At 33.9% G+C, this 27,701-nt stretch overlaps 1 protein-coding gene across 1 annotated transcript in view; it reads right to left on the reverse strand.

The window, feature by feature from the left end:
• Nucleotides 1-27,217, reverse strand: part of COL3A1 (collagen type III alpha 1 chain) — a 39,197-nt gene extending 11,980 nt beyond the window's left edge. Inside the window, exons 1-32 of the mRNA XM_069491340.1 lie at nt 27,017-27,217; nt 16,854-17,056; nt 16,547-16,597; nt 15,985-16,098; nt 14,632-14,712; nt 12,861-12,914; nt 12,318-12,371; nt 11,524-11,577; nt 10,812-10,865; nt 10,591-10,644; nt 9,891-9,944; nt 9,415-9,459; nt 9,209-9,262; nt 8,705-8,749; nt 8,034-8,087; nt 7,514-7,612; nt 6,907-6,951; nt 6,651-6,749; nt 6,019-6,072; nt 5,786-5,893; nt 5,508-5,561; nt 4,834-4,932; nt 4,440-4,493; nt 4,205-4,303; nt 3,880-3,933; nt 3,709-3,762; nt 3,336-3,389; nt 2,775-2,828; nt 2,396-2,440; nt 1,734-1,832; nt 1,540-1,647; nt 1,224-1,277 (exon numbers count right to left, since the gene is read on the reverse strand). Coding sequence (XP_069347441.1) covers nt 1,224-1,277; nt 1,540-1,647; nt 1,734-1,832; nt 2,396-2,440; nt 2,775-2,828; nt 3,336-3,389; nt 3,709-3,762; nt 3,880-3,933; nt 4,205-4,303; nt 4,440-4,493; nt 4,834-4,932; nt 5,508-5,561; nt 5,786-5,893; nt 6,019-6,072; nt 6,651-6,749; nt 6,907-6,951; nt 7,514-7,612; nt 8,034-8,087; nt 8,705-8,749; nt 9,209-9,262; nt 9,415-9,459; nt 9,891-9,944; nt 10,591-10,644; nt 10,812-10,865; nt 11,524-11,577; nt 12,318-12,371; nt 12,861-12,914; nt 14,632-14,712; nt 15,985-16,098; nt 16,547-16,597; nt 16,854-17,056; nt 27,017-27,101 — 2,289 coding nt within the window. The 5' untranslated portion in view covers nt 27,102-27,217. The remainder of the gene's footprint in view (nt 1-1,223; nt 1,278-1,539; nt 1,648-1,733; nt 1,833-2,395; nt 2,441-2,774; nt 2,829-3,335; nt 3,390-3,708; nt 3,763-3,879; nt 3,934-4,204; nt 4,304-4,439; nt 4,494-4,833; nt 4,933-5,507; nt 5,562-5,785; nt 5,894-6,018; nt 6,073-6,650; nt 6,750-6,906; nt 6,952-7,513; nt 7,613-8,033; nt 8,088-8,704; nt 8,750-9,208; nt 9,263-9,414; nt 9,460-9,890; nt 9,945-10,590; nt 10,645-10,811; nt 10,866-11,523; nt 11,578-12,317; nt 12,372-12,860; nt 12,915-14,631; nt 14,713-15,984; nt 16,099-16,546; nt 16,598-16,853; nt 17,057-27,016) is intronic.
• Nucleotides 27,218-27,701: the final 484 nt, after the last annotated feature.

Genomic DNA, 27,701 nt, shown 5'->3' on the forward strand with positions numbered 1-27,701 from the left:
TTTTTTTAAATTGAAGGATGGCTTATCTATTAAGACTGTTAAAAGTGAAGTATTTATGAGTTTCTTTAAGGCAACTGCAGTTAATATAATATCTACAAAATGGCTTAATTATAGTTCTATTTAAAGATATTTGCTAATGTAAATAGAAATGATTACTTTCTTTTTTTGTTTTGTTTGTTTTTAACTTTTATTTCAAGAGAGTTACAGATTCGCAGGCTATTGCAAAGAAACGTAAGGGAAATTGTGCACCTTTCTCCAAGTCTTTCCCAAGGTTGACATCTTACACAACTATAGTATGATATCAAAACTGAGAAACTGATATTGGAACAATCCATAGAGCTTATTCAGATTTTTCCAGTTATTCGTGCACTCGTGTGTGTGTGTGTGTGTGTGTGTGTGTATGTGTGTGTGTGTTATGTAGCTCTAAACGATTTTATTACATGTGCAGCCTTGCATGGCCCCCACAACAATTAAGATACTCAAATACACAACACCCATGAGAGTCCTCGTGTCACCTTTTCATAGCCACAGCCATTTCCTCTCCCCCATCCTAACTGCTGGCAACCACTAATCTGTTCTATAACTCTAAAAGTATGTTATTTTACAATCATAGTGGAATGTATGTATCCTTATTAGATTGACTTTTCTTCACTTGGCATGACATGGAGGTTTGTATAATTTGTTGTGTGTACAGCATCAATAGTTTATTCCTTTTTATTTATAAGTAGTATTCCATGGTGTGAATGTACCACAGGATTACAATACTTTTTTAAAAAAAAATTTTAAAGTCTCTTAGTGAGTAGTATTGATTACATTGAATTTTAGTGACTTTTGGTTTCCTAATGAACAGCATTGATTATCTTGGATTTTAGTTACTCAAAAAATCTGGTGGATTTTCTTAAATCAAAAAGTTTCTTAATGAGCAGTATTAATTATCTTGGATTTTATTGATTATGTTGTATTTTAGTGACTTACAAACTTTAGCTTGTGACCTTTATCATACTTTTAAGGTTTTTCCATTCTTAGTTCACTGTAGACATATCAGGTAGTGATAGGACTAGGAATATAAACGATCAAGTCATTTGCATCTTTTTAATGCTCAAAAGGTGGTAAAATATCTAATTTATCATGAATAATTTTTTGGAAAAAATAAAAGCAGAAGTGAGGAACTGTCCCATATCACATGTAGGTAAGGCCTCTTTCTCCTCAGTGCGAGCACTCACCCTTGGACCATCCTTCCCCGGGGCTCCATCAGCACCTGCACCACCCGGTTCACCCTGTGAAACAAAAGCCAACGTCATCAGTTAGAGGCACCCTCGGTGAAACTCTGCCAGGAAGAAGAGCCACTCTCAGAATTTGCTGGTATGTATGTTAGGTGTTCTAATTAACAGTTGCTCTAGGAATCTATCTCAAATTTCACATACTATAAAATGATAATATTAACTTTGAAAATACAGTAGATTACTTCCCAATAATGTTGGTTTCCTGCAACCTACAATGTCTGTTTTATTATATAATTAAGAGAAAACAAGTCAATACCTTGTCACCCTTTGGACCAGGACTTCCAGGACCTCCTCTCTCTCCAGGCATCCCTTGCAGACCAGGACTGCCAGAAGCACCAGGTGGCCCAGGGGGACCAGCAGCACCCTGAAATTAAGGGAGATATCATAAATGACAAGAAGGAAAGGAATGAATTTTCTAAAATCCAGGTGAATTGACTTCTGTGGTGTTACCTTTCCTCCTTCGGGACCAGGGGGACCAGCTCCACCTCTAAGTCCTGGGGACCCTGCCAATCCAGGAGGCCCACGCTCCCCGGGGGCACCAGCATCACCCTGGGATAGGAAAATGTAATATCTGTATTAGAAAACCCAATGCGAAAAACAAGAAAAAACACCTTAAATTGTATCATTTTGAAGCCGGCCATTATGTTCTTAATTTTATTTTAAATAATTTGGAAATTTTTATAGTTATAAAAAACATTTGATCAGCTGAATGGAAACTTAAAAGAGTCTAAACAAAAAACCTGGGGTACTTGGTCTGAGTTGTTACGGAAACATTTATTATTATTATTTTATTCACAAAGAAAAAAATTTTAAAGTTCTTCTACCAAAACAGTTTTCCTATGTAGAATCAATGCATTGGAAATCTTTTCCTTTTGAAATTCCAAGCCTGTGGTTGATTCGATAGTGCTTATTAATGTCAGAAAATTTAATTTTCCAGATAAAGCAAATTTAACGTATTAAAAATGTCTTAAGTTTCTCTAGGTGTATTCTCCAAACATTGCAATGTTGGTCTTGAAAGTAAGAGTCTTTTGGCTTGCTATACTAAAAAATGTATCAGTAATCAATTGTTCTATAACATACTGAAGAAGCTAGAGAATAAACTGAAATCTTACCTTGCCTCCTGGAGCTCCAGGTGAACCGGCATCACCCTTTGGTCCCTAGGATAGTGGCATTATATGATTAGGCCTATATTAGAACGCATGTTATATAAACACAAACAAAATACACAGTTGACTTGTTTGTATATTGTACAATTTTTCAAATATTGAAACTATGTACTCTTTTTTTTGTTCCTTTATTTTATGATGAAATTCAAACTCTATGTAATAGTTACCTTAGAAATAATTTGTCTTTGCTTTGATAAAGACTATTTCAAAATTAAATGTTAAAACTAGATACCATGGCATGAGAAAATGCAAACGTTAATAATTGATAAATGATTATTAAATATTCTTTTGGTTTCTGAGTTTTAAAAACTGAAATGCAACTTACTGGCTCACCGGGTTTTCCATTTTCTCCTGGGGGACCACCTGTACCGGGCAAGCCCTACAAAGAATCATATTTGTTATTATTTAATCACTTCCAACACTGCTTTGAGAAGAACTTATATGTAAATATGCTTCTGCAAAGTATTAAAAAAGTAGTTTTAGTGGTCTTTTTATGGCTAGAAAATTTGTGCCACTCAAAATCCAATCACAGAGATGTGATAATCACATCTTACAAACTTAAGTTCATCTCCCACTGTTCTTTCTGTTGCTACATATTAAAATGTATTGATGAATATGGCAAGATTGATTTAGATATATGGATTTATATTATAATGAAAACTAAGTGTAAGCATATAGAATTATATGAGTTTAATAATTTTTTTAATAACTTAATGTATTTTGAATAGACATGGAAGATATGCCTATCTATTAACATTTCCAGGCATGTTATCTCAAGATGAAAGACAGACCCTCAAATTAAGATTCAGATGAATTATAATCTATTAGGAACACCAAAAATTTGAATAGTCAGGTATGCAATGACATTTAAATAACAAATTCTTACTTGTAATCCTTGTGGCCCAGGGGGTCCTGTGTCTCCTTTGTCACCACCTGGCCCCTATGTAGAAAAATATGATGACACACTCCATTATAAAATGTCCTTTCATATTTAGTCAACACAGTTACCATTTCAGCAGGCTCATTGCTTAATTCGATAAGTAGTGATGTGAAGAGAGAAGAGGGTCTGGGCTCAAAGCAGATATGTATACTATAAACTATTTAACGTCAGCATTTAGCTACCTAACTAAATAAGCAAGTTGCATAGCTGCTTTGGTGAACTCTAATTACATAGCGTCAGAGATCAGACAATTTCTGAAGCCCTTCCCCTGTCCCACCTCAAGCCCACTTCCCTCTCCAATTTATGTGAGTGAACTTACGGTAGGTCCTGGGGGACCCTGAGGTCCGGTTTCACCATTTTTTCCAGGCGGACCCTAAAAACAAGAACAGTTAGGGAAACCAAGATAATACAGAAAACAGAAAGAAGTCATAAGGCTGGCGATAAATGCAACTATTAGAAGGCTAGAAATGAACCGATGAAAGCAACATACCTGAGGGCCGGGTCCTCCAGCGCTACCTCGTTCTCCATTCTTTCCGGGAGCACCCTAAGGAAGAAGTGGGCGGTATTTACAAATTATCAGAAAGAAATCATTAGTCATATTGCTCTCTCACATTTTTGATCTGCCTCCCCCACATGCATACACATGTCACCATAATCTATTATATTTTTAGTTTCCTTCCCATATACTATTTCATTTTCATATACTCCTCCATGCTTTGAGGAGGAGACTGAGTTTTGACCATCTCTGAACTCCCATATGGAAAGTAAAGGCCGACTGTCAAATATTTATTGGAGAAATTAGTGAAGGAACTCACGTCATTTCCTTTAGGACCAGGGAAACCCATAACACCAGGAGGACCTCGGGGACCAGATGGCCCTGGAGGACCTGCGCGACCGCTTTCTCCTTGACTTCCCTAATGAGAAAAAAAATCACATTAACAAAGATTTGGTAATGATTTATGATCAAAACATATATATTTAAGGCTCAGCCAACATATACATTCCATTTTTTACTGGACTGGTAAAATGATACGTTAAAAATGTACATACGGGAGGCCCTGGTTTTCCGTCACTGCCTGGTCCTCCTGGGCTTCCGGGCACGCCCTGAATTAAAGAAGGCAGTTGTCAAGTGATTTAAAATGAAATTTAAAAAAATACAACATACTCTATTTGTACAATTGTGATATTTCCCTTTATATATGTAGCCTCAGATTTGCACATCTTTTATCTGACTACATAGCATCTTAGACAAATATTTAGTTTTCTGTTCTTCTTTGATCTATCCTGGCCTAAGTTTCTTTAAAAAAAATAATAAATTGTTTTGTTTTGTTTTGAGCCTTACAAAAGGTGTAGTCTGATTGATTTAAATTGTCTTTGATCCATCTTCATTTGTCTTGCCTTTCTTCTCACTAAATTAAAGCTTCATTCAAACAAATGTTTGTACCCTCATTCCTGGACCTCCAGGGAGACCATCTCGGCCAGGTTCTCCAGCTGCTCCTCTGGGCCCTGCGGGGCCTGGAGCACCACGGTCTCCAGCAGGACCCTAAGAAGTGAAATAAATAAAAATATATTTAAAATACCTTCATTGACCTAGACATCAACAGTATGTAGTCCTCCTAGTGTTTGTGCGTTGCTGACATTCTCTATATAAAATCATAGTTATCTGAGCTTGGATTGTCACATTAAAAAAAGTTTAGAGCAACCGTGATGAACATTACATACTTAAAAAAACAATATGTAGTGGGCTTAGCAATATATGTGAATCTAAAGTCAAATATCTTTGATGATATGAAATAATATTTACATATAACTTTAGAATTTTTAAAGAAATGTTGGGCATTTTAGTTTATCTTATTATTGCAATGATGCTGAGGTAAATGATTTCCAATTGATAAATAAGTTAAAGGATTTTTATAGAGGGTAAGTGACTTTGCTTTAGCTACAAAGCCAGGAAAGTGGCTCAGGAGGCTGAAAGCATTGTTTTACATTAGGATTTTTTTTTTTTTAACTCCAATACATTTCTTTCAGATACTCAGGTTTTCATTAATGGGAGATTGTATAGAAGAAACACCTATCTGTAGTACTAGCATTTAGGAAAATAGAAACTAAAGTGTCCACCTTTTCTCCTGGGATGCCACTTGGTCCAGCAGGTCCTCGGAATCCAGGGGCACCCTGGAAATAATGAAAGACAAATACTTCAGTCCAAAGGATTAAAACTTTTTTTTTTTTTTATAATTCTTGAGTGGCAAAATATTCTCATGTTATAAAATGTTTTAAATAATATTTGGGAGTGGGTACTCAATTTAAGAGAAAATGGTCACCACACCCTGAAGGTGAAGTTTCATTTGGATAATAGTGATGTGGCTTTTCTTTCAGAAGCCTCCTGGCAAACATACCCTTTCTCCTGCAGCTCCGGGAATCCCATTGGCTCCGGGTTCTCCAGGTGATCCGTCCTTACCATCTTCGCCCTTAGCTCCTGGAATACCTGGGGCACCAGCTTCACCCTAAAAAATGGCGGAAGCAAATAAAGAAGTTGACTGAATGTAGTCGCAAAATTTTTACCTGTTTACTCTCTAATTATGTTGCATTGGTTCTAAGAAATAAGCAAATCTGTTGTGGTAACACTTACACGTTCACCACGTGCTCCTGGCTCTCCTTTGGCACCATTTTTACCGGGCTCACCCTAAAATGGAAGAAAATCTTGGTTTAAAAACAGGGAGAATTCAACTGACAAAATCATCACTAGTAACACATAATACTCAGTTGTAAGACCAGAGAGAAATCAATATAAATTCAACTGAACAGGAGCAAAAAAAAATTACTTATTAATATTTTTTTTTTTTTTTTTTTTTTTTTGAGACAGAGTCTCACTCTGTTGCCCGGGCTAGAGTGAGTGCCGTGGCGTCAGTCTAGCTCACAGCAACCTCAAACTCCTGGGCTTAAGCGATCCTACTGCCTCAGCCTCCCGAGTAGCTGGGACTACAGGCATGCGCCACCATGCCCGGCTAATTTTTTTTTGTATATATATATTTTAGTTGTCCATATAATGCCTTTCTATTTTTAGTAGAGACGGGGTCTCACTCTTGCTCAGGCTGGTCTCGAACTCCTGACCTTGAGCGATCCACCCGCCTCGGCCTCCCAGAGTGCTAGGATTACAGGCGTGAGCCACCGCGCCCGGCCTTACTTATTAATATTTTTGTTGTGGGCATCAAGCCACAACTTTCAGATAACAAAGAAAAAAAAAAAAAAAAGACAACATACTGCACTGCCTCGAAGTCCAGGAGCACCGTTAGCACCTGCTGGTCCTGGAGGACCCCGGGCTCCCATCAGTCCAGGAGCTCCAGGAATGCCGGCAGGACCCTAAGAACAATCCGAGGAAACTAATATTAGCCAAACTTAAACTTTCATTGCTAAATATCTCAGTTAAATATCACAAATGTTTTGCCATGCAAAATGCAAAAGAAGCCAATAATGTGCGTGTGAATGAGATGAGGGTGAGGTGTGACGGGCAGCTTACCATTTCACCTTTGCCACCAGGACTACCACTGATCCCAGCAGGGCCCTAAGGAGAAAAACAAAAGCATATTGATAATAATGTAAATAGTGTGTATATGTTGCAGTTACTTGCTTGTAAAATAAATTTATTGGTGAATGTTATGTTTTGTAGCAATTAAGTGATTCCTCCAATTATAACACAGCATATGAAGTGTAGGCACCAGAATCATCATTATCTAACTAAATTAGAGATAATACGCAGTTGGTCTAAAATATTGAATAGCAAATAAAGAGAAGAGGTTTTCAGTTTTGTTTCTTCTCTGAATTTTTCTGATTGGTGATTAGTTTGGGGAGCAGTCTTCAAAGTAGATAAATATCTATCCATCCTCCACTTTATTCTGAGCTATATAAACGTGAAATTCATGGATTCTAGAATAGCATAACCCTCAACAACTACCATTTTTGCTACTAATCAAATCAGTATTTATCACAAGAGTATCATTGTAGAGCACTTAGCAACATTTATTTTCCAAACAAGCAATTTTAATTGATAGCAATATTGCAACATATGCTTTCATGGAATACATGTAGCAGCACTCTCCCTCTCAACTGCCATGTGTGCTACTTACAGGAGGACCTGGAGCACCAGCATGTCCCTGAGGTCCAGGTTCTCCTCTTTGTCCAGGGGAGCCACTGGAACCAGGAGACCCTGCAGGTCCAACTTCACCCTAATGGAGAAAACAGTAAGTAGTCAGTTTTCTTTGCCATTTCTAATCACTTACCCAGTTCACCCTTCAGTCCAGTTTAAACCCTTGTCCTAAAGGCTAGAGTAGGATGGCTCTATATTGTAGCTAAATTAAGGAATTCATAAAGACAGACAAAAATGGTAACTATGTGTATGACTATGTTATCTCTGTTTCCCAGAAAGAGAAGAATCTGGGAAAAGAGAGAAGGCTTCAAAAGAGCTATCAAGATAGTTGAATGCCAGGGACAATGTCCCTTTTAGAATAAAAAATAGGGGTTTAAAGACAGGTATAGATAAAAGCTATCCATTTTCTTGGTTTAAGAAATCATTTGCAAGAAGCAAGCCAATGCTTTTCTGTTGTCTCCAAGATATTTTTATATTCTTCTATAGAAATACATGTTTACCTTAGCACCAGGGGATCCAGGGAATCCTGCAGTTCCAGGAGGACCAGGGGGACCCTGAAAAAATTAAATAAAATGTCAAGAGCTCTTAAATAAGTGAAAGCTAAAACTACTGGTAAATAATAGGCAAGTACATATAAAACAAAGAAGATACTTATACAGATAAAAATAATATTCATCATTCAGGGATAAATATTACGTGGAGAAACAATGTTGTCAAGTAAGAAGAGAATGAAATTTAAAGTTAGAAATTCTGGATTCCTCCCCAATTCTGCCATGAATTCTGTGACTTAGTATAGGTTACTTAGCCCTGAGCTTTCGTATTCTAGTTTACAAAATGGAAATAACATCTGTTTTATCTATGGTGTAGGGCTCTATTAATGGTCATGTCAAATGTTGGATATTAAGTAACACTGTGAACAACACACAGATGTCAGCAACTGGTTAAGTAGAATAAGGAGCATCAGAATCCAGATTTTGTTTATGGGCTTGGTGTCAGTTTGAATCAGATGTTTATGCACAATATTGAGTATTGGGTCTACAATATTTTTTCATTGATTTAAATTATAAAAATAGTCAAAGAGATACTAATACATACATATTACAAAATAATCCACAACCCATAATCTCTCATTACACTGGAATAAATCAGAATTAGACAGAAAGTTACTTACTGGTTGACCATCACTACCTCGAGCACCATCGTTACCACGAGCACCCTAAAAAGAAAAGTTTGTCTCAAATATCTTCTTAATTCTGAAAGGCTAGTCACAAGTAATATTTTGACTAAAATTCTGACTCCATTGAGTTGAGTTTCCCTCAAGTATACTGAAATCTGCTCAATAATTATACGTTTTAAAGTCAAATTGTTAAAATTCTTCTGTAACAGCAATGATCAAATGTGGAAAGATTGGATTCTGTGGTTTCAGAACTGAATGCGGACTTAAAGACTCTGATAACATATGCAAAGTTAACGCACACAAAGTCTCCCAACAGAGATTATTATAAAACACACATTCATTTCACTATAACTATAACTGAAATTTTACTGAGATGACTTCCAGTATAATTTTGTAGAAAGGACATTTTTGTGCAGATTTCCACAGCCTGAAAACCTGACTGAGATACTCATCTGCTACTTTGGGTTATAACTGGGCAATGTTGATGACAATACTCACTGCAGCTCCAGGAAGTCCAGGCCGTCCTCTTTCACCAGGGGCCCCTCTTGGACCCTACAGAGTAAAATTGAAAATATGGTCTTACTTTCATTTAAACTTGACATGTGTAAAGAGCTGTTGCGGTGGGGAGGGGGAGCAAGGCCGGTTTGGGGTTAGAGAGAGGTTAATAGTAAAACTGAAAATTATACAATCAGAACTATAATTACCATGGGTCCAGGAGCTCCATTTTCACCTGGAAGACCATTTTCACCCTAGACACATATAAAATATGTCACTATTTTCTATAACAGAAGTAGAATTGTACAGTTTTTTAAACACAGCATATTATGTTGAATATTATGAAATCTAAGAAAATTTTAACAATTTAATGATATTAAATTTCAGTTAGCATTTTACTTTATTTACCAGACATCTCAATTTCTGCATTTTAAAAACTGGAAGACTAAACAGAAGTAATGGATGAGTTACACTGGGATGCTCAACCATTTCTAATCTGGAATCTTCAAATTATCAGTTTTTATGGATGCTTTAATAGAATATCTAATAGTCACCATTATTCAGCTCCTAATATGCAAAATTCAGGTAAATTTCAGAAAAAGTTAAGCCCCACAATATAAATCTTAAATATAGCATTAAAATTTAAATGAATTTATTTATGAAAATTTGATTTTGTTTTGTTTACCTTTAATCCAGGAGCACCTGTTTCGCCTTTTTCTCCATTTCGTCCATCGAAGCCCTATTATAAAAATAGTAAAAATGTTAAGATGTTAATGATCTGGAATGGTTGGTAAAGTTTACATTGAATTTTTATAAATAGCTTTATTCATAGCACTATTTGCAATAACTTAAATAATTTAAAACTCTTTTAAATGGGTTGAGAATATTTCATATTGATTTTATAGCAAAAAAATCTGAACTATTTAGAAAGTGAGATTTAGTCTGATAAAAAAGTTTCCTTAACTGTAGAATAGCAAATGTCAGTTTCATAGATTTTATTTCTATTAAGTTGATAGACTTTGGGCTCAGTTGGTTGAATCTACCTAATGTTTTCCATAGAATAAATGTTTCTTAATTCAATCTATAAATCATATTGACTAAGTCAATAAGTAACATACAGTTAATTATACATTTTCATTTATTTCTGATAGTGATGGCAAGAAAATTAAATTTTTCACAAGCCTTTTCATATACTTAAAATCAGCTCATTTATTTTGCATAAAATCATGAGTTTGGTCAACAAATACATTTGATAGTTTTTTAAAAAAATTAAATTACTTGTCAGAATCAACCATTTTTGGCACATAATTGTCCAATAAAATTGGTTAGGCAAGTAAGAATGGCCAAATGGAACAAACTGTAGACAATTTAGAAACTCTGCTTACTCTGTGTCCTTTCATGCCGGGGAATCCAGGCATTCCAGCTGGACCTTTCATACCCTAAAAATAATTAATGGAAAAGATATTAATGGACCTTCAGATAGAATCACAATTTAGTAAAACAACACCTTTCATTTTTAAGTTTAATTCAGTTTAATTATCTAGTACTTTTCAAGCTAAGATAATTGCAGTTTCTCCAAGTAATTTATTAGATGCTGAAAACTTACTTGTGGTCCAGGCAATCCTCGTTCTCCAGGTCGCCCGGGTCTACCTGACTCTCCCTAGTTGGAAAAATAAAGCATATGTAGGTGCTTGTGTGTAAGAAAACACATTGCAGTCAATGAGCAAACTGATTACTTTGCATTTTTCTCACCATGGATTCATTAAAACGGTTGGACTAAATGTATATTTGTAAGATCAGCTTTCTTAGTAGAAGGAAGGAGGAGGGCTCTCCCCACTTCAATATAAACTTATAAAGAGATTAGACAGATGCTTTTCAGCGCTGAAATAGTATTACCTTTCCTCAACCCAGAGAAAAAAAATTGCCATTGGTCATTAAATGAGAAAGAAACAAAGAATGGCACAATATTAAAGGTGTTTATACGTCCTCAAGTTCATAAAGTACTGATATCAATATCTTCATTACAAAAAGCAGACAGAAGACACATTACTCTTCCAGTTAAAAGATATATTCAATGGATGAGTATTCTTGACAATCAAGAAGCACATTTGGGGGTTTTATTAGTTTCAAATTCAACAAATGGTATACATTGCTATGTGAATACTGTACAGATATGCAAAGATTAGTGTGAGCTAAAATATTAAGAATAATTTTTTGAATAACATTTTTTCCTCTGGGATTATTGCATACAGCATATATCACTTAGAATATTCCAAGTTAAGTTTTGCTGTATCTCCATTCAATCTTTAAAAACTTACATCTTTTCCGGCAGGACCAGATGGACCTATAGCACCAGGAGGTCCTGGAGGGCCCTGGAATTAAGAAAATAAAAAACAAATATATTTGTAAATTTTTTGTTACAATTTATTATTATGTATTATGTGTATTCCTGGAAGGAATCTCTTCTAGAAAATGCTTTCAGTGATTCTCATCATGAAAATGACACTTCCTGAGTTAATATTATGCCTCTATTACATCTAATTTTTACTGTTTATTAAAACTTTTAATAAAAATTAAAAGTATCATGCATCTATATCTATTATATGTACATATTTATAAATCCAAATGTACTTTTACATTTTTTGAGATATTAAACATATCCAAATATAAAGGTATTTCTAAATATTTTAAAAAGTATTAAAATAACTCCATCTTACTTGCTTATTTACACAGTATATCCTTCTGGAGGACTCTATTAGATTATACTACGTAAGTTTAAAATATATATCAGTAAGAGTAGATATAAGAGTGAATTGAGTGGCCATAGGAAAATGAAATTGATATTTAATAGAGAATTTGTATCAACTCTGGGAAGTAGACTATTGTGATTAATCAGAGAATTCCTCTCTGAGTAGTGTCTCTAAAATATCTAAACCATTGAAAGAGTCCAAAAGATCATTGAAATCAGTTCAAGTATCATAAAAATGCTATGTATTATTCATAAATTTAATATACATTCTGTAGGGACCTATGACTGTTTTAGAAAATCAAGGTAGTTTGTATGTAGAATTGTCAATAAAGAATTGTTGATAAAGATTTAATTGCTACTTACTGCAGGACCAGCTTGCCCAGGTTCACCAGGGGGACCTTGGTATCCTGGAGAACCCTAGTGAGTAGAATATATAAATATTTTAAAAAGTGACAAAAATCTTCATGTGATTCATTTATATCTTTACAGTAAGAAATCAGGATTTGTGAATGCAGTCAGAAAATTTTATTCCAGTTAATAAAGATGAGACCAAATTTTTTTCAGATAAGAATAAAGTTAATGTATTCCATTCCATCCATTTCATTCCACTGAAACTGAACTTTTTTGAACTCAAAGCCATATTACTTGCACACAAATTAAATATATGATTTAATTTTACCAAGGTTTTAATTGTTAACAATTTTTGTTAGGAAGGAATTAAATATGGAATTCCAATCTCTTTGAAAGAATAATCAGTTTCTTGGTTATAACTACTTAATTGGAATTATCCTAATTCCAATTAGCATAATCGGAATTATGGATGGAATGGCCAAATTACAACACAATCTATATTAACTTGATTTGCACATACATGAAGAAAAAAGCACCAATTATGGCTATACTTACAGGGGAGCCAGGATGACCAACTGTACCAGGGGGACCAGGAGGACCTGGGGGACCCTGGAATATAAATTTGAATGATAAACACAAAATAAAGAAATATGAAATACAATTTACCCCTGCATTGAAGAGATGACTGTTTGAATATGATGCTGATATCTCTAAAAATGTCAACAACTATATCTTATTATTTGATAACTATTCAGTGATCTGATTAATTTTATGAGATCTGCAATTAAGATCTCAGTAAGAAAACATCACTCTAAATGAAATTCTCACAGAATTAATACAAATCGTTGATAAATGTTATAAAGTATTGACCTGAATCTCTAAAGAAGGGAATTCAAAATCTGGAAAAATTAGTACAAAATGCTATGAGAATCCTTGCAATATTAGGATGATACTGCACTGGTGAAGAAAGTAATTTCTTGCCTGGCAGCCAAACTCAGAGTAAAAAAATATTTATTGACATATTATAACCTTATGATCAAAGTTTCAAAAATAATAGTGTAAATCAACCCAAAAGCTCATAATTATGTTGATGTACATATCACAGAGTTATACTGACATAGAGAGTTAGATGTCCACATGGGAATCATCATACAAGGGACAACTGATTTTTCATTGTTCAGAAATATAGATAAAAGTAGAAAACTTTCCATTTGTCGCATGCTGTTTCTAAGTAATGATAGTAATTTAAAAAAAAACTATACAATTTTCTGGAATGTCAATAAATGGTGGCTTTATTTAGCTCTTTTTGTTTTTTTAGTAAAAACTATAATGTTATTAAAAATAGGATTCATAATGTGAATGTAGTTGAATAACATGCGATATTTACATAAGTTAATATAATTCTCCATCTGGTTTTGAAAGATACAAAAATATCACAGTCCCTGAAACTGTAGAGATTTTGTAAATTCTCTTTTTGCCATTTACTGTATATAAATTGTAAGGGTCTTTCTGTAACAAGTCATTTGGATCTATTGGCGAAAATATTGTCCTATTTAGTTTTGGAAGTCGCAAACATGAGGTCCAACAATCTGGGCAGCAATCCTCCAGTATCCCAGAAAATGCAGTGCCATATTTCATTTATACTTATGTACTTATTACTCCTAGTGAAATTATAACCTTCTCTACTATTGCTTACATGAGAGTTTGTTCTATTACAGGGTCATTTACATGGGACATCATGCATCTTGTACATGGCTCAAGTTTCAATGCTTTCTGCTGTTTTCTTCTATCAAAACTCTAGGTCATTCATGCTGAGGGAAATCCTTCAAAGTACAAGGTGAATAGCTATTATTTAAGGTAGACGAACTTAATGAATCAATGCATTCTGTAAACATTTATGTTTGATTTGACAATTGAAGGTGAGGTGGATTGTGATATTCACTATTTGATCTGTCATCTATAAAGCAGCATTTAATGAATAAAATGATATAAAAGGAATATTTTGAACAACTTAGGTGAGAACAAAGAAGAATGGAAGTGAAAATAATGGAATTTGATTAAAATTGGAGAATATCTGAGTGTGAGACCTAAGCCTGAAAGCAGGTGGGCCCCTGATACAGGTGGTTGTATAAGGAGAGGTGGTGAGGAAAAAAATGAGTTAGGATAAGAGGCAGGTGATAATGCTATTTTTTCCACAACCTTAGTAAGGAATAAGCTATTTTGTACAATTCCATAAAAATACTGTATTCCTAGAACAACCATTCAAGATTCAACAAACTAAAATGTTAAATAATGCTCTAAAATTCTGAGAAACATTTGTACGTACAGCTGGCCCGGGATAGCCACCGAGTCCTCCTATTCCTACTCCAGACTTGACATCGTATGAATCAAACTGGGGAGAATAGTTCTGTAGCAAAGAAACCAGAGAGATATGATTATTTTAATATACAGATCATAATTCTTTTCAAAAGCATTTAGGATTTCACTGATACAAGGTTTCTGCATGCCAAAAGATGCGGTATGTATTAATTATCTTGTTTAATCCTCTATATAGCTTTAGATATTAGATATCCTACAGAAATTCTTGCTTGTGTAATGCACTCATCTTTCAACTGGGTTCAATGTTAATCCCCCGCGATTTTTTCCTATATGCTCTTCTGTAAACTATTGTTTCTAAGCAATATTTACAGCATTACAAGCATAGGATCATAGACTGTTTGAGGCTGAAAGTGGCTTGAGATTGTATTGTATAAGCCAACCTTCTTGTTTTGAACAGAAAAATGGAGAGGTCAAATTACTTTTCCAGCAGTTAATGATACAAGCAAAATTCATATCCCCTGGCTTCTGATTAATGTGCCTAAAAGATTCACCGCAAAATCAAAACCCCCATAGAAAATTAGCAAAACAATAGTAGAAAGCTTTGTGCTTATTGGATTTCTTTGGAGCTTACTTCATTTTGAGTTCCAGGTTTAGAAATGGTTCCTATTTGGTCACCAGGATAAGAATAAGTTAGATATATCCTTTGCTTCTTGTTGAATTGCTTTTCAGAAAGCACTTTTCTAACCTCATAAAGATTTGTGTGTATATGTTTTGTAATTTATCCTAACTCCATGCAGCAGAAATTTTGTCCTATCAGTTTGGTTATTTGTTTTACATGCAGAATTAGGTGGCCACCATGCTTCAGAAGGAGTAGGATGTGCTCTGAAGGATTAGCAAGAACATTTGCATAGTCATGAATAATCCTACTGATTTGAGGTCAATAGGGACATCCACAGCTCTTCAACTGCTTTTGGTCCAAACATTCAGAGGCTTTGCCATTGGTGTTAGAAGGGAAATAAGGTACAGCTGTGGTACTTCCTAAGCTCTGTAGGTTAATTCTTTTGGAAGTTGACAGTTCATCTCTCAAGCATAGTGTATATAGTATATACCTGCTGAAAGCTGGGAAATTTTGCAAGCATATAGTAACAATAGCATTGGCATTATGAAGAAGAGTGAATACTTATAAAATCCTTAGAATAGTGCCTCACACATATAAGCACTAAATAAGGATTTGTTAAATACATAAAATCAGAGAACAGATAAAAAGAACTCATAACAGTGAGATGCAATATAGGCTACAGAAGGAAGATGAACTAGTTAGTTTCATAGGAGGAGGATCTTTTTGTCTGTAATTTATTACCTGACCACCAGTAGGACATGATTCACAGATTCCAGGGGGGCCAGGAGAACCAGGGGAACCTGGTTGTCCTGGAATACCGGGGTCACCATTTCTCCCAGGAATACCAGGAGGGCCCTAAAAACAATACATCAGAGGTAAAAATAAGTAAAATGGTGAAAAGTCCTAATAATTCAAAATCATTATCTGATTGTTGCTTCTCTTCTTTATAATATTAGGAATCAATATAAATGATATATTTTCTTGGGGATAAATACTTTTTTATCCAAATCAATAAATAATTTAGGTGTAATGCATTCCTTTGTACATTGACCTATTGTTATTTTTCAAAATAATAATGGAGACGAAGACATATGACATTTGGGAAACTAAAGTCTTTACATGTACAATTATGAATTCTCAGTTTGTCATTTAGCGTCATTATTCAAATATGTGGTATTAAAGAAACTGTGAGAATGTTGAAAGTTCAACATCCTGTAAAGGATATGGAAAGGAAAAAAAACCCAAATTATCCTTGGAATTATCATTAGCATTAATTTTATTCCACTGAAGAATGTTTACTTACTGGATCTCCTTTGGGGCCTTGAGGTCCGAGACCATTAGGAGGGCGAGTAGGCTAACAAATGGAAAAGATACAGGTTAAACAAGACATAGAAATACTTTTTTCTGATGTCTCAATTTGCATATTTATTTCCTAACCCAGATTATATCCAAACCCTATCTTTAAATCAGAACCTTCGCCTTTTACTTGTAATAGCAGCATGACTATTTGACAGACATGACGTTTTTTTCTTTCAGACTCCTGTGATATAGGAGCTATTCATGTGTTTAAATATGAATCTTGAAAATGTATAATTTTTCTTTAAACTTACAGCTGTTGGAGGCTGTGGACAAACTGCGCAACATTCTCCAAATGGAATTTCTGGGTTGGGGCAGTCTAATTCTTGATCATCACATATTATGTCATCGCAGAGAACAGATCCTGAGTCACAGACGCATATTTGGCACGGTTCTGGCTTCCAGACATCTCTATCCGCATAGGACTGACCAAGATGGGAGCATCCTCCTTCAATAGCTGGAAAATAAGTTGGATAATGTGATGTTTCCTTATGTTTTGCTGAAATGTGATTTTTGTTATGCTGCCATGACTATTTACAATAGCAAAAGTGGAGATAGTTGGAAATAATTTCTTCCTTTCATTAGAAAATCATATTTTTCTACATAATTTGCTAAGGAGTGAGAGACAGCTTAAAATACCAAATCCATTTATTAACATGAAATTGGCATACCATAGTCAATTTTCCTTAAGACCAACAGGTATTTTAATTTCACTTATAGTAGGAATTGAATACCAATCAGTATCACACAAGCATTTAAACATTTATTTATTAATTGTGCAATTAAAAATAGGCCTTTCTACCCAATTGCTATTCTTTGCTTTAACAGCAGATGGGAGCATTAAACTAAAAAGATGATTTTGTCACTAAATCTGAAGACTTTCTGGATTTTATTAACCTAGTTGAGAAATTCAGGGGAAAACTGAGCTAATCCTGGCAGCATAAAACTCTTCCAGATTTTTCTGGGAAAGATTTAACAGAGTTTATTATACATATTCAATGTCACTGCTAGCTCTGTTGGGCATTAGTAGGTCAACATGATATGACATAATATATTGTATATCTCACATGGGTATAAAGAGGTTTCCAAATCACCAAAAAGAAAAAAAAAAAAAGAAGTTTTTAAAACAAATATTGGCAAGGAGTAAGTAAAAATAATAGGGAAAAATATGAATCATGCATGTGTATTTGTGGCTTAAAATGGTAAAAAATGTGCTTCAACCAAAATTTTAGACTTGCTTCATAATTATATGCAAGGTACTGAAATTTCAGCAGCTATTAACAATGAATCAGCTTAGGGATTGCCAAAATAAAACCTGGTCTCAATTCTTAAAGCATTAGCTGTGGATTGTGGTTAAACACAACTTTAGTTCTTGAGAATTACTGTGATACTTTGCCAGTAATTGAGTAAATAAATAATAAGTTTCTAAACATCTGCAAAATTTTTATGAACAACAAATGATGTACTGTTCAGTACTTTTGTACTTTTGTGAGACATTAAATTTTTATTTCCTCAAAGCCAAGATCTTTAAAATGTCTGCTAAAGGAAGCTTGCTTTGGAGTAGGCAAATATTTTAAAACTATACTTTTTGCTGCCTAGTGGTCAAGAGGCCTTTCAGTGGTCCTGAGATTTTTCCATCTGGACAGTATATACAGCCACAAAGACAGCCTTTTTAAAGTTCTTGTTCCTATATTCTTTCCTTATCTGGAGTAATAATAATTTAGATTCAAATTTAAATACTTTGAGTTGAAAGGTTTGGCTTATGTAGTAAAAGATCACCAAAAAGGAGAATTTCAAAACCTATAGACTCTACAAGTACTGACATTACTTCCATTTCTCATTTCCATTTCCATGTGCAGACACAAATTTAATGATCTTGTGCAACACATTTGATCAATTCAAAAAGTTTAAAAACCCACCCTTAATATGTGTTATATTTCCCAATGTGGTCTACAGCTAATAAAAAAAGCATGATTGCTTTATTGTGATTTTAAATAAGCGAGAGAATATGTTTTTTTTTTTAGAAAATTTTCCTCCATATTTGAAATGGATATTTGAGTACACAGGAAACATACATTTTCTGAGCTTTTAAAGGAGCATTTCTTTATTCTTAGTAAACATAAAACTGAATACAAAATGCTCATGTCAGTCCAAATGAAGTAGGCTTCTTTGGGTGGTGTTATGGAAAACATGTTTAAGAGAAGAGCAAACAATCTTTTTCATGTAAGTATGAGCAGCAATCATGTAAGAGGGTCTATGCATTCAATTCATCTGTTCTCTAAGCAGAACTGACATATTTAAGAACTAAATTTACAGGTTTGCACTGGTCTGAAAATTTTGAGATGGAAGATTATTTAGTAAAAACACTTGAAACATAGTACATATTCTTCAATCTTTGCATTGGTTCTGCTTTCTTAAAATGAATCTTTTTAAAACTTTCTCTAAATCAATTTTATATGAAATGTTCATACAGATTAGTTTCAGCTCAAGATTTTCCCATTAATAATGTGGAGTTTTAAGCCCCCATCCCTAGTCCCCTCGAAAACAGTGCTAGATTATACCAAAAATTCTTTTAACTCTTTGTCTCTGGATAAGAAATATCTTTCTACATTTAATACACTATGTAGGTTATAAAAAGTAGTCACTGAATTTCAATGGCATGTTAAAGACAAATGAGGATAACAGTTAAAGCTAGGTTCAAGCATCTCCAATTTTAAATATCTTCTTTTTCTATGTTTTAATATACCTTGAAATTAACATAAATCTTTTCTTTTTCTTGTGTATTTATCATCCTGCATTTATGTCTCATCAAGGGTATCTTCACATCACTGGGAATGAAGTATGTTTTCATTTGCTCTGCAGACTACTAAATGAATACAATATTGACTTACTAAAATTGTAAATTAATTTGTTAGAATTGGGTTAATCCAAATACTTAAAAAATAAGAATTAATGCAACTTTGTTTATTGCCATAACTTATTTCATACCCATTTAAAAGAAATTTGGCTTTCCTGAAAAGTCAGTTTCTATAAAAACTTGTGGCTGAAAATCAACCCTTTACCTCAATCATTTTGCTGAAAGGAAGGAGTTTCGTGTAGCTTCCTTCAATTTATTATTCTGTGCATGAGAAAATATGCTTAGCAGTATATTGTACTGGAAGCTAAGCCTCTTACACAGAAGTCTCATGATCCTTAGTTTAAGTACCTGGTTAAATGTGGGAAAATCGTGGCAAACCGAGGAAAAGAGTGTTTTGTTTTCAAGGGGAATAAAATGCTGTAGGTAGCCATTTGTAGCATTTGGAAATAGAATAAAAAATGAGATTCAGAAACAAGTCATCTCATATTATTGCCTTTTCTTAGATATCTGTTTTCATAGTAGCTTTGATTAAAAATAAGTTAAATGTTTTTGTGAAATAGTAAATAAAAGGCAAATAATCTCATTTTTACCCCTGGACAAAGTAATATATTTTCCAATTACTTCCTTTATTGCTGTTTAAGCCTCCCTGTTTCAATTTGTAATTAATTTTAAATTCCACCTCTCATGCCATTTGGTATTTCTATTCCTTACTCCAAAGGTCAATTCTGAAATAAATTTACCTGTGATCACAAAAGCAATGCATTAGACTAATCATCTCCTTGCTGGAATCTAAATTATAAAACATAATGAATCTAGCACATGACATAATGCACTCTTAGCTTCTTTCTTCCTAGCTTTCTATCTTGAAATTTTAGAGAATAATAAAACCTAGTAACATCATTTTATATTTTTAGATGTGTTTAAAGCTTACTTTTTTGTTAGTTTTGTTTCCATTCTCCTAATGTTAAATTATGCTGACTTGAAAGAATGTTATTGCTATGACTAAAAAAAATGCAAATTATGCTTGCCTTAATACCATTTTTGGAGTTGAAATAACATTCTCCCAAACATCTAATTAAATTGTTAGTTTAGCTTGAATGACAAGTGAATATTTTGTTCTTTTCTTTTCTAACTGAATCCTTATCTGGGAATAGATGTCCTTTAATCTGAAAATCTAAAAATCACAAATTTGATATGTAAATTATCATAACAATTTTTAAATTACTTTAGAAAGTTGAATATTTTGTAAATGTGGATATTTGGAGTTCATCTAGTTTCCAACTGAAATATGTTTGGTTTGGTTTTTAAGTGATACTGTTTGGAAAACATATTTTTGTTAAACATGTTTCTGCTGCTTACATATTTATCAGCATATCTTAAAATATGTCAGATGAAACATCTGTAGACATTATAGATGGATAATTTCAAGTTAAAAACACTGTTTTGCATAGACTAGATTCTATTTATCCTTGCTCCCACCAGGAAAAAAAAACTTCATGAATCATCATTTCTAGGTGTTTCCCTGTTTTATTTTTTATAGATATATGATTTTTCTAGTTCCAATTCAAAATTTTAAGTTGACTAATATTTTTTCCTAAGAGTAAAATAATTAGAGAATTGAAAAGTTAAAAGTTTATTTATCTAACCAGCAATTGCATCTACAATATAATTTGATTGGTGTCAAATTATAAAAGCACAGACGAAAATATATTCTACTTGTGTTATTATAATTGACAAACATCTTTAAGTTTTATTATCTGATAACAAAGATTTTACATCTTACCTTCCTTATCACTAATTCAGTTAGGACTTTGCTTTCTTCCTTAGAATAATTTGATTTGCCATTGTTAGTAAAACCAGTACTAGGCAGAGTTTGTATAGTACCCTCTCTATTTAAGCACTGTTCTGGATGCTTTGCATATTTGCTTTGCTAAATGCTCTCAAAAGACCAAAAGCTGAATGTTGTCATAATCTAAATCTGAGACACAGAAGCCTCAATGAATTTTTTCAAGGTTACATGGTTAGGGTAAAACTATGATTTGAATGTAGGAAGACTTTCTCTAAATTTGATACTCTTAACTACTGCATTATATTCCTTTTCCGTATTTCAAAAACAGAGTAGGACTAAAGAAGCCAACTTCAAAGCTCTGTCTCATATAGTTTATAAGCTCTGGCAAGGTTAAAATCAATCTAAAAAGGTAAATTTTTAAGAACAGTTCTCTGCAAAATATCTTTTCAATCTGTTCTCAAAACAGAAGATACCATCTGGAGTTGAAGTCTATTGTTTATTTTCTCTTGACCTTATGTAAAGTGTGGTATCTCCAAGGCCACCCTGATGACATCCAGACCACCAACAGGATAAACGTGGGATTCAGAAACTCAGCATACATTTTACCATACACAAAGAAGTAGGATTTTAACAGCAACCACAATGAAAAACAGATAAGGCTTCTGTATCCAATGCAAAAACATGTTTAGGATGTTTCACTAACACACTAATTTTTAGAAAATGTACTTACTAAATGATTTGTGTTAATGAACTTCTAACTTCATTAGAAGTTTTCCTTGCATGAAACTTGGACATTGTGAACATGTTATGCAACTTCAAAAAATACTTCTATGATTTTAATTTACTTGATAAACAGAGTCTCTGTTTGTCATCCTCCACACTAAATACTATAGAAAAAAAATCTGAGAATATATGCCATTTTACTGAAATAGTATTTCTCAATGCTAGCTTTCAAGGCAAATTTAATTTTTAATAATTTATGGATCATTTACCTTTGATTTTTATATCTTTTGGGCATTTTGACTTTTGCTCTCTTTGAACTTTTAATTTTGTTCACAAGATTACATTTTAAATGGCAGTGCTTGACCTCAGTCATGGAAAAAACAAGGGTTTTATTAGTTAATCGGAATGGAATTCACTTCTGCTGTGTTTTCATTAGGGACAGACAAAAATTCTAGTGGTTAATGTAACTCCTTAAACTGCAGTTCACAAATGACTTATGTAAGAACAGCTATCTCATTTTTTCCGTTGTCATCTTGACATGAAGCAGGCAAAGTTTCCCATTTGAAAATTATGGATTTTTTTACACTATATGACCTGCTCCCCATTTTTTTTTTTGAGTTTGGAAAACAATGAGACTGAGCTTTTTTTTTCCCTAAGGAAAACTGTTTTACAAGAAACAGTTCTCTGAGATGAGTCCAGAAAGTTCTTGTAGACCTGGAAACTTTACAAATGTTCCTCATGTCCAGCAAAAGCAATAATATCTTTCATCTTTAAAGCTTTAACTCTTAAGCAACCCACTTTAATCACGCAAAGGCAGTGGTACCACTTGATGTTACAAAATGAAAGAACTGGGCTACATAATCTTTGGCTCTACACCGAAGAAGTAATTCACCATGGAAACCATGGAGTTTCGGTAGATGGCACTCTTTTCTGAGTGACAAGTCAAGGTCTAGCATGTGAATCTAGCTGTGGGACAGGGGTTTCCTGAGGAGTTTATAGTCTCAGCTATAATCCTTGTAAACTAATAGCCAATAGTTCTTGATTTTTTAAAATAAGCCTGTACCTAGGACACCAGCCTAGGAATCTGAATTAGTTAAAGGACATTTGATCACACTCTTTCCTTCTTTCCCAGAATTGTTTGTTCTAGGGGCTTTACTCTCTTCTTTTATAATGCTGAGATGTTTAATTGCAGAATTTAACCAGAATATCTATTTACTTACAGGCTTTTAGATTATCTGATATTGAATACTCTGGAGGTAGTAAGTAAATACAAAGTATAATGAATGAAAAACACAAAATTTTGTATCATAATATTTTATTAACTTACAATTTATATTATCACAGAACTGATGATAATTTCTTTCTAAATCATAAGCTTCTGAGCTTCTTGTTTTAAAAAATAGATTTACCAGTTTAAAGTTGAGTATTAAACAGAAAAATACCTACCCTTTTTTCACTTTTAGAAATGCATTAGCTCATACATTTTCTAGGACAATATATAATTTTTTTTTTTTTTTTTTTTTTTTTTGAGACAGAGTCTCACTCTGTTGCCCAGGCTAGAGTGAGTGCCGTGGCGTCAGCCTAGCTCACAGCAACCTCAAACTCCTGGGCTCAAGCAATCCTCCTGTCTCAGCCTCCCGAGTAGCTGGGACTACAGGCATGCACCACCATGCCCGGCTAATTTTTTTTATATATATTTTTAGCTGTCCATATAATTTCTTTCTATTTTTAGAGGTGGGGTCTCGCTCTTGCTCAGGCTGGTCTCGAACTCCTGAGCTCAAACGATCCGCCCACCTCGGCCTCCCAGAGAGCTAGGATTACAGGCGTGAGCCACTGCGCCCGGCCAATATATAATTTTTTAGTACCTCCTTTCAATGACAAATAGTTACAAAAATAAGAAAATTCAGTATTCTGATTTTAATGTATGCTTTTTGCTTTCTAATTATCTAGGATTTAACAGAATTTTGGTTCTAGTCTTAATTCTGTCATTTCCTAGTTTTGTAATCTCAAAGCACTGGATTCATGTGAGATGGCTGACACTGAGATACATGAGCAATTATGCATTCTCTCCTCTTAAAAGGACAACTGTTTCTAGTGATTTCATGCTACTCTTTTTTCATTAGTTCAGTATGTTTATTGTGGGACAACACAAACCAGAAAGCTTGAATGTTACCTAATTAGTAACAAATTCTCTCACAAAGCATAATGGAAAATAGACTCTCATAACATGTAATCAAGAATGGATTCTCTGAGTCCATTTATAGTTTTAAAAGTCTTGAGTTCATTTTAGTGGAATTATCAATGTCACAAAATATAGAAGCTCAAACATTGGAACATATTTAATTAAAATAAGGTGTCTGTCTCTGCCCTAAGGAAGTAATCAAAATCACTTAGTAATGACCGTCTATGTATCTGTCTAACAAGCAGTGAGTAAAACACTTATGTCAAATAAAGACTACATCAGAGATGTGAAAAATATTTTTAAAAACTAGTCACATGGGCAATTTTGAAAATGGGCATCAAGTTTAAGCTAATTTCCCAAAAGTCTTTGAATAGTGTTATGACTGTGTGTATTTGGCAACATTTATTTTCAGTAATATACTAATTTCCTTAGAAAAGCAGTGCTTAACGTATAAAGTTCAGGCATATAGTATTTTTAAAGCTCATTATAAAATGCTGAATTCAACTATGTAACATTAATGTTGGCATTGGTTATGTAAATGGTAACTTGGCCTGTCAGCCACTAGGTGACGCGTCTTTGCACTTAAAATTTGACATGTTTATAAACTACAGGAAACATAAAACATACCACGTTTCTCCCCATTGGTGGAATAAAACACATGAATTAAAACTTTCACAAATTTGTAAAAAGACCAAAATTCTTTTTGAACGCATGTTTTATGCTCCAGAAAACTCTTGTGAGTGGACTAGAAGTTAGTGTTCATTGGAACTGTGCTGTTTCTGGAATTATTAGGGCTTAGATAAGAGACCCAGACCCCAGAACTCTATGACTATTCTCAGTGTGCTGCATATTCAGCTACCTCCTGCAACTCCCCCAAAGCTTATCCACCAGCAGAATTTTCTTGTAAAACCCGTAGGGAACATAATAAGATGTACTGTCTTAAACCACTTAAACTTTTTTTTTATTACAAACAAAATATGCTGAACAAAATCTCTTTTAACTCTTTTTGAGTTTAAGAGCACACAAACATTATCCACAAAATTTCATAACTATTGATTATTTTTTATAACTAAACAGAAAATAGAAAATAATAGAACTTATGTGATGTCAAGATAATGTATGAATCACACACTCTTTTTCCCTCTAAAGTTGAATTGAGAAAAAAAAAAATAGGTGCTTATAAAAGGTTGTAACCGCTAGGAAACTACAAATATTTTGTCGATTTTTTGAACAAAAAACCAAAGTTTGTAGTCTTTTCAATAAATGGGTGGTGGGGAGTAGTAGTCATTTGGTATCCTAAGGAAGACTGGGAATTGAAACATCTGGGAGGGACAGGATAGGAAAGGAAAGGAGAAAGGACTAAGAAGGGAAGGAGGGTTGAGAGTTCAAGGGAAGGAAAGGGTGAAGAAGCAAGTGGGGAGAGAGAATTAACAAAAGAGATGGAGGATTAAGGAGGACACATGGGCAATAGGGAGGAAGTGACAGAGGAAGGAAAGATGGAGGAGGAGAGATGGGCTTGCCTGGGAAGGGGGTGGGGTGATGAGTGAAGGAAAAGGGGAGGAGTCTAAAGAAGCCAAAAGGGGTGGAGTGAGCAGGAGGAGGGGGAGAGGGAGGCAGTAGAGGGGTAAGGGGGAGAGGAAATGAGAGAACAAGGAATATGGGTGTTTCTTTTCTTTTGTGGCCATGGGCTGACTAACTGAAGAAATGTCACTTGCGTATCCCCTCCCCATACACTCACTTGCAAGTATTACCTGTGAGGACACCGATGATATTTGATATTACCAACAAAAAGCATGTTTGCAAAAACCATAGGCTTAAATGTAAACATTTAATAATGTTTAATAATGTGCAAATAGAAATCGTTATCTAATAATTTCATCTGACTATCTCTACATTTAGCATGTAAATATTTATTTCTATGAAACTTTGTACTTCAGTTTGTCCGGTATTTTCATGACTATGAGAAACATATGAATTAAAATAAATATTTTTGCATAAAAATGAGATGAATGTGTTTTGGGGGAAATTAGAACATGAAAACCATTAAAGGCACTTATTAGAAAATATAGCAAATCAGGTTTTAGAAGTCAAACAGTACTAGTATCTTTACCTTTTTTGGTAGAAAAGTCAAAACATTACTGTTGAAAACCTTTTAAAAAATATTCTTTTCATTAATGCAAGTACAGTTAAAATGTAGAACATTTAGAAAATACTAGACCCTTAACAACAAACTATTACAAAATGTGGATTAAGCAACCATGTAAGTGCTTGAAACAGTGTAAAAACAGGAATGATGAAATATTTTTAGCAGTTTGAATACTTTAAAGAGCGTTAATACATATTATCTTTTTGCCAATTTACAGAAATATATTCAATGATTCTCATAATGCATAGTATCTTCCTTTAGGCTACTCTTAATGCATGCTATTTTAAATGCATTATTTTACTGTGAGAACAATGATCAATATTCTATCCTTACAAAGAATCCAGCAGACAAAGAAGAACATAAAATTATCACAAGAGACCAATAACTTCCAGACTGCCTAGGGAAGCATTCCAAGATGTTAACAATTTAGGAGGGAAACTTTTCAAAGTCTTATTTAAAAGTTTCCAGTGCCTTTAACATGAAAACAAGTTAGAACAAGAACATCTTTATCTTAAAGAACCACAGAACTTTTAAATACACGCATGACACCATTCTTTTTCAACAAATGTAAAAAGCGCAATCATGGTCAGTTCGACATTTTAGAACTGGGAGCTTATAGAGGAAATTATCTTTTAGGCGGCTGATTTTCCCCTTTACACCTCTTTGTGAGAAGAAAAGACAAAAAACTCCATAAAGTTTCTTGAAATCAGTACCACTCACCTTCCTGGGGCTGTTGTGCCAAAATAACAGTGGATTGAAGCAGAGTAAGAAGAAACCAGGTCCCCTTTTGCACAAAGCTCATCATGTCTAAATATCAGACATGAGACTCTTTGTGCAAAAAGGAGAAAAGAAAAGCAGTTCAAAGTAGCACCATCAGTTGTTCCCTGCCCTTCAGCACCGGGCCCGTCATAAAACTCAGCCACTGAGATTCCTTTGCTTTGGCCTTAAATAGGAAAAAGTTTGGCTTCCCTCACTTTCCAGCCCCTTTCTGAAATATGAGAGCAGCACCCATCCCCTCGGCAGTAAAAGAAATGATTAATATTTCTTTTTCCCTTATAGAAGACACAACCCACAAAGTAAGAAAAACAGCACATCTGGAGCTTGTGTGCATCTGCCTAGGTATAAGTTAGTTACATATTTAGTCTTAAATATATGTTTGTATAATTTAAGAACATATATAGAAATGCTCTGCCTTGTGTTTTAATATATAAAAATTCAATGTATGCATTTTTAAATTTCCCATTATAAAGTTAACAACTGCATAATTTTGAAAAATTTCTTGATGCCCATTTCTTGGGCATGGATAATTAATTTGCAAACCTCATCTTCCTAGAAGATTTTTATATTGGGATTTTGCCAGAATCCACCCTAACTCAATTTAAATAGGGAGCTGTAAGAGACTAAC

The sequence above is a fragment of the Eulemur rufifrons genome, chromosome 1 (assembly GCF_041146395.1).
Source record: "Eulemur rufifrons isolate Redbay chromosome 1, OSU_ERuf_1, whole genome shotgun sequence".
NCBI lineage: Eukaryota > Metazoa > Chordata > Mammalia > Primates > Lemuridae > Eulemur > Eulemur rufifrons.